At 43.2% G+C, this 7500-nt stretch overlaps 1 protein-coding gene across 6 annotated transcripts in view; it reads left to right on the forward strand.

The window, feature by feature from the left end:
- LOC135110336 (dipeptidase 1-like) overlaps positions 1-7500 on the forward strand; it is a 155389-nt gene that overhangs the window by 59891 nt on the left and 87998 nt on the right. For all 6 annotated transcript variants that reach the window (XM_064022578.1, XM_064022577.1, XM_064022575.1 and 3 more), the window contains one exon: positions 259-423. In XM_064022578.1, coding sequence (XP_063878648.1) covers positions 259-423 — 165 coding nt within the window. The remainder of the gene's footprint in view (positions 1-258; positions 424-7500) is intronic.

Consider the following 7500-nt stretch of genomic DNA (forward strand, 5'->3'; position numbering starts at 1 on the left):
ACCACTCATTCACTCAACTAGTTAGTCAAAAAGCAAAGTCACTCACTCATTCACTCACTGCACACTCACCTGGGACTAGTATCTCAGTCGGCATATTTATTTTTTCAACCTTTTTTTGTTGCCCTCGAAAAAAAAAAATCACCCAATCTTCCGAGGCAACACTGGTCTACTACTTACCCATCTACGTGCATGCATAAACTAACTTGACTCACCTGGATCACTTCACCCGGCTCCAAATATCTATCTATCTATCAACAGGTCGGTTCGTCAGCGGGAGGCGGCGCGGGAGGGTGCGGTCGTCAAGGAGGGTCTGGAGGCTCAAGAAGGATGAGTAGGAGTCTTGAGGACCTTCCCACTGACATACAAGAGCACATCCTTCGCTGCCAGTGCTCCTGTGACCACTTAGGATACGGCAACTTCTCGGTAAGGATCTCAGGCTTATTTCTATCTTGTTTTCTCCGTCTTTTGAGATGACGAGGGGTGAGGAAGATTTAACAGTAATGGTGCATCGTAGGCTGAAGACCGTGAGTGTGTGGATTTTGAGTGAACGCGGTAGCTCAGTCGGTAGCGTATCGGACCACAATGGAAGGAGTCCCGAGTTCGAATCCTGTTAGTGGCCGGATTTTTCTGGGATGACTGTGTTTGCAGGTTCACCCAGTCAGCAAAAACTCGGAATGTAAAGACGGTGGAGAAGGAATCTGGCCACCTCACTCCATACGGCATCCAGCTAGATATATACTCAGTCATGCAGTCATCCAGTCACCCAGCCCATGATAGCAGGCGCACCCAGCCTTAGCCAGCGATCAGAATTGAATGCAGTTCCTCTTTATGTTTACTGGCTGGCTTGCTGAGTGACTGGGTGTTGCTGGATAATGCAGAAGAAGCAGAAACAGTTAAATGGAGTGAAGCAAAGTGTAGAACAGAGAAAACTTGTCCTCTCTCTCTCTCTCTCTCTCTCTCTCTCTCTCTCTCTCTCTCTCTCTCTCTCCACATCAATAGATTTTCGATGAGTTTCTTAAGAGATGTGTTATTCTTTCCTTTTATCTTCCTCTTTTAGCATCATTCCTTCAATCTCTTCTTTCCTTTTTCTTGATTTGCTTAGTCCTCTCCTTCCCTTACTTTCATCCTTTCATTTTCATCCCTTTCCTCCTCCTCTTCCTTCTCCTCCTCCTCCTCGATTCTCATTCTTCCTCCTTCATTCCTCTTCTCTCGTCTTTTCCGCTTCATTCCACTCCACCACCTCCCCTCCTCCTCATTGTCCACTTTGTTTCACTCCATTCCTCCTCATCCTCTTCCTCCTCCTCCTCCTCCTCCTCCTCCTCTTCGTCCTCGTCCTTGTCCTCGTCCTCGTCCTCCTTCTTCAGTCCCACGTATATACTCTTCCCTCGTTTAACCATCCCATCTTCACTACCCCTCCTCCTCCTCCTCCCCGCATCACTTTAGACCCTTTCCTTCTCCTCCAAACCTATCTATATTACTTCCTTTTCCTCCTCCTCCTCCTCCTCCTCGTCTTCTTCCTTCTCTCTCTCTCTCTCTCTCTCTCTCTCTCTCTCTCTCTCTCTCTCTCTCTCTCTCTCTCTCTCTCTCTCCGAAACCTCCACTTCCTCGTCTTCCTTCGTAAAACCCTCCTCCTCCTCCTCCTCCTCCTCCTCCTCTTCGTGTGCAGGCCAACCCTCCTCATTCAATTATAAATTCTACTCGATATACAAACTGATACGGTAACTCGCGGTAATGGAATGAATCTGCCCCGGGAAAGAGCTCGGACGTGGTGGATATCGGAGGCAAACTTTCGTCGCGGTTCCTCTTGTAATTGGGAGCTGGAATAAGTTATGTCTGTTTCCCCGCCAGTCCGCCTGTCACGCCTCGCTGCTCTTGGCGGGGGGTGTTGGGGGGGGGGCTCTGGGTCTCCTGCTACTGCTACTAAAGTCATGAGAAAGCAATGGAATTCAGGGGGCTAAATGATCGTATGTTTGCTGCAATTACGAATGAAGTGGTGTCAGAGGAAGGAAGTGAGGAAGGAAGGGAGGGAGGGTGGGAAGCACGAGGGAAGGGTGGTGGTGGTGGTGGTGGTGGTGGTGGTGGTGGTCTTGCTGGCTGTCGGTGTTATATCAGGGGATCTATTCAGTGTTTTGTTATAATTTAGTATTCATAGGTTAGTTCCCATTGCTTGTGTGAATGGACTGATATCGGGGAGGGAGAGAGAGAGAGAGAGAGAGAGAGAGAGAGAGAGAGAGAGAGAGAGAGAGAGAGAGAGAGAGAGAGAGAGAGAGAGAGAGAGAGAGAGAGAGAGAGAGAGAATGATATGTATTGGTATTATATAAGTACTGTTAGTTATTGTTTTGATATAATCTGGCATTCAATGTATGGTATATATATTATTGGGTAGCAGCTTCCACACTTTCGTCTGTTGCTATTACGAAATTCTATTATTATGATCATACTGTTATTAGAAATTTGAGTGTTTTTATTGTATTAGTAGATTTATTGAATGTTCTGCATATACTTTTTATTCAAGAGATGTTTTTTCTGCGACGATAATTCATGAAAAAAGAAAAATAATAATATCACGGACGTATTGCGTTAAGAGGCTGAGTGAGTATTGACAGCGCATCAGTTGACATATTAAGTGTTCTGCTTTTTTTGGTATTCAGGAGATGTTTTGTCTATGTGACGATAATTAATTCGACAAAAAAAGAAAAGGAAATTTAATGACATCACGAACGCAGTACAGTGAGAGGCGAGGTGCGTGTTGGCATTGCACCAGTAGATCCTCTGAGTGTCATTCTACATTTTTTGATAATCCGGAGACGCTTTGTCTGTGCAACGGTAATTAATTCGCGGTAAAAAAAATTAAAATACTGATCCTTCAATTTTACCATTACAAAGAGAATAGAAAAATGAAAAAAAAAGAAAAAGAAAAAAAAAGCTATTATTGTTGAAGGGGAAGATTTGATATCACCACAAAATGATGCCAGGAGGAGATAACACTGATGCCACCTCAAATGTCTGTAGTGAACGTGGCACTAGATCTAACCTAACTTAACCTAACCTGACCTAACTTAACCTAACCTAAACTAACCTCGCCTGACCTAACCTGACCTGACCTAACCTAACCTAACCTAATCTGACCTAACCTAACCTAACTTAACCTAATCTAACCTGACCTAACTAACCTGACCTAACGTAACCTGACCCAACGTAACCTAACCTAACCTAACCTAACGTAACCTAACCTAACCTAACCTGACATAACTTAATCTAACTTAACCTAACCTAACTTAACCTAACCTTACCCAACCTAACCTAACTTAACCTAACCTTTCATTACAATACGCAACACCTGCCGCACTAGAAGTAAAGTATGAAATGTTTATAAGTATCTACAAGAAAGGGGGATAAAAAAAAAGAAAAGATTTTGCAATTGCTAGCCTGTAAAATGTTACGAGGTGGCTGTAGAACAAGAAGAGACGTGTTAGAGTGTTTAGTGATGGAGGTATGTGACAAATAGCAGTAAAAGTATTAATTTATGCAAGAAAGGTGGGAGTTCCTTCGGTCTTGAAGAGGAAAGTAGTGGGAAGGAAAGTTAAAGGTATGAATGGTAGAATACATTGTTACATTGTGTGGAAAAAAAGAAAGACGGTCGAAGGTAAAAGGTCTGTTGAAGATGCGATGTGGCAAATAGCAGTGAAAGGATTGAGTTTGAAGGGAAAAATAGAGTAAAGCAAGGCGGAAAGAGAGTTAAAGAAATGAAAGGTAGACTAGATCGGATGAAAAAAAAAATGAGGCAGTAGAAGTGAAAAAAAAAAGTGTGTGGAAGATGGAATATGCAAAGTAGGAGTGAAAGGGTTGAGGCTGAGGAAAAAAAAAATAGAGTAAAGCAAGGGGGAAGGAGAGTTAGAATATGAACGATAGAATACATTGTGAGGAAAAAGAAAAGACGATCCAAGTTAAAAGTTGAGTGGGAGATTGAATGTACCAGTAACAATGAAAGGGTTGAGGTTGAGAGAAAAAAAGAGCTGCAGAAATGTGTGAATTGTGTTACTCGTCCATTATCCATTATAGTACAGTGCTATACCACCTGCACCTGCCCCTCTCATCCCGTGTAATACCTGGACAATACCTGTTCTTTTTTTCAGGTGTGTTACAAACCTACGCGAGTTTTTAGAATACCTCGGATTACACTTTTTTGTGGGTATACCTGTGTATGTGTGTGTGTGTGTGTGTGTGTGTGTGTGTGAGTGTGGGTGGGTATGTGCGTGTGTGTGTGTACTTTCGCGCTTCATTTCACAGGTGTTAACTAATTAGATGTAATTATTTTAATTGGTATTTTACCGTTGTTGTTGTTGTTGTTGTTGTTGTTGTTGTTGTTGTTGTTGTTGTTGTTGTTGTTGTTGTTGTTGTTGTTGTTGTTGTTGTTGTTGTTGTTGTTGTTGTTGTTGTTGTTGTTGTTGTTGTTGTTGTTGTTGTTGTTGTTGTTGTTGTTGTTGTTGTTGTTGTTGTTGTTGTTGTTGTTGTTGTTGTTGTTGTTGTTGTTGTTGTTGTTGTTGTTGTTGTTGTTGTTGTTGTTGTTGTTGTTGTTGTTGTTGTTGTTGTTGTTGTTGTTGTTGTTGTTGTTGTTGTTGTTGTTGTTGTTGTTGTTGTTGTTGTTGTTGTTGTTGTTGTTGTTGTTGTTGTTGTTGTTGTTGTTGTTGTTGTTGTTGTTGTTGTTGTTGTTGTTGTTGTTGTTGTTGTTGTTGTTGTTGTTGTTGTTGTTGTTGTTGTTGTTGTTGTTGTTGTTGTTGTTGTTGTTGTTGTTGTTGTTGTTGTTGTTGTTGTTGTTGTTGTTGTTGTTGTTGTTGTTGTTGTTGTTGTTGTTGTTGTTGTTGTTGTTGTTGTTGTTGTTGTTGTTGTTGTTGTTGTTGTTGAGTGAGAAAGAGAAGGGATGTCGTGCGAGAGAGAGAGAGAGAGAGAGAGAGAGAGAGAGAGAGAGAGAGAGAGAGAGAGAGAGAGAGAGAGAGAGAGAGACACATTGTTTTTTATGGTGTATACTATGTACTCTCTTTCTCCTCCTCCTCCTCCTCCTAGTAATAACTTCCAGGTATCACGGTCTTCCTCCTAAATAAGTGACAGTCTCTCTCTCTCTCTCTCTCTCTCTCTCTCTCTCTCTCTCTCTCTCTCTCTCTCTCTCTCTCTCTCTCTCTCTCTCTCTCTTCTCTTCTTCACCGAATTTCAGAAGATGTATGGAGGTAAGAATAGCCTCCTCCTCCCTCCTCCTCCTCCTCCTCCTCCTCCTCCTCCTCCTCCTCCTCCTCCTCCTCCTCCTCCTCCTCCTCCTCCTCCTCTTCTGTCATCTCAGCACCTGTTGTCTCTGTTAGTTTCTACCTGCTCCTCCTCCTCTTCCTCCTCCTCCTTCTCGTCTTCCTCCTCCTCCCTGTTGTATCTCACCTTTAGTCTCCCTTGTTCTGACATACGGACAAGTGATGGGAGGGAGGAGGGAGGAAGGGAGGAAGAGGAGGAGGAGGGGGAGGAGAGGGAGGGAGGAAGGAAGGAAGAAGCGAGAGAAAATAACTTGACAGGGAAAGAAGCGAAGTCATAAGAGAGAGAGAGAGAGAGAGAGAGAGAGAGAGAGAGAGAGAGAGAGAGAGAGAGAGAGAGAGAGAGAGAGAGAGAGAGAACCTTTTCATTTATTTTTTCCTCCTTTCCTCCTTGACTTTCTCTCACTTCTTCCTTATCTCTTTTGCTTCCTCCTCTCTTTTCCTTCCATTTTTTATCCTTTCTTTCCTTTTCTTTCCTCTTTTTCTACTTCTTTCCTCCTCTTCTTTCCTCCCTCCCTCTTTCTTCTTCCCCTTCCATTTTTTTTTATCTCACCCCCTTCCTCTTCCTTTCTTTTTTTCCCTCCTTCATCCACACTTTCCTCCTTTCCTCCCCCTCCTTTTCTTTTTTCTTCTTCCTTTTCTCCTCTTTCTTTATTTCCTTTTATCTCACTCCCTCCTTCCTTTCCTTCCTTCCTTCTTTATTTTCCCAGCTCCTTTCATTTTCCCTTCTTTCCTCCTTTCTTGCCTCTTTTTTCTCCTCTTTCTTCCTCTTTCCTTTCACTTCCTCCCTCCTCCTTTGCTTTCTCACCTTCTTCCATTCCTTCATCCTTCCCTTCCTTCTTTTTTAATGTTTTCTCCTTCTTTCTTCCACCTCCTCCCCTCGTCCTTTGCTTTCTCACCTTCTTCCTTTCTTCCACTCTTTCTTTCCTCCTTTTATACTTCTTTCTCCTTCTTCCTCTTTTTCTTTTACTTCACTCCCTTTCTTTCATTCATTCTTTCTTTCCTTCACTCTTTCCTTCCTCCTTTTCTACTCCTTTCTCCTCCTCCTTCCTTTTTCCTTTTTTCCTCTTTTCTTCTTCCTCCTTTCCCCTTCTTCTTCCTCTTTCCTTTCACCTCACTCCTTTCTCCCTTAGTTTCTTACCTTTTTCTCCTTCATCCTTCCCTCCCTCTCCCCTTCCCTCCCTTCCTCCCTCTCTCCCTCCCTCCCGTCTCATTTAGAAAGATTAATTATTCTTGTGTGTTGGGAGTTTGGTTCGCCTTGGAGAGTTCTGTTTATTTGTTTGTTTGTTTGTTTGTTTGTTTGGTGTCCGCTGGGAGGAGGAGGAGGAGGAGGAGGAGGAGGAGGAGGAGGTGGGGGAAGGAAGGAAAGACGGGGAGAAGAGAACGATAGATACAGATAGATTAGTGGATGGGTGTTGTTAGTCTGTTAGATAGATAGATAGATAGATAGATAGATAGATAGATAGATGGATGGATGTATAGAGAGATAGACGAATTGATAGATGAATGAACTTATAAAGGGAAAGACAGATGGATTGTTAAGGGTTATTAGCTCAGGTGTGTGGAGACAAGTGTTGAGGGAAGACGGGTATGTGGGCGTGGGTGAGGCAGGGAGAGTGAGAGTGGTGGGTGGTGTGGGCGTGTGGAGGCGTTGGTGTGTGGCTCCTTTTGTTTACTCCACCACCACCACCACCACCACCGCCATGTGAAATATCTCTTAATTTACTCTTTTTTTCTTCATTTTCTTCCTTGTTTCTCTCCCCAGCCACCTTTAGCTCACCCACTCCCTTACAAAACTAGTCACCCCAGTTACTCCCCTCTTCCTCTCATAAACTGGAACAAAATTAGACAATTTCTAATAACCTCCCTCTCCCTAACCATTCCTCTTCCCACTTCCCTTGCAAAATTTTTTCCCAACATTTCCTCTTTCCATTTTCCCCTCAAGAGATCTCCCCAACTTTTCCTGCTCCCATTTCTCCCCCCAGTCTTCCCTTTTTCCATTTTCCCCCCAAAAGGTCTCCCCAACCATTTTCTTTAATCTTTCCTCTTCTTCTTTCCTCCTACAGGTCTCCTCAACCATTTCCTTTCCCATTTCTCCTCCAAAATGTAGTCTTCCCCAATCTTTCCTCTTCTTTCCTCCATCATCCTCTTCTCCTTTTTTCCATATCTTCTCTTCTCCTTTCCTCTTACAAGTCTCCCCAACAAT

This window comes from Scylla paramamosain, chromosome 20 (genome assembly GCF_035594125.1).
Source record: "Scylla paramamosain isolate STU-SP2022 chromosome 20, ASM3559412v1, whole genome shotgun sequence".
Classification (NCBI taxonomy): Eukaryota; Metazoa; Arthropoda; class Malacostraca; order Decapoda; family Portunidae; genus Scylla; species Scylla paramamosain.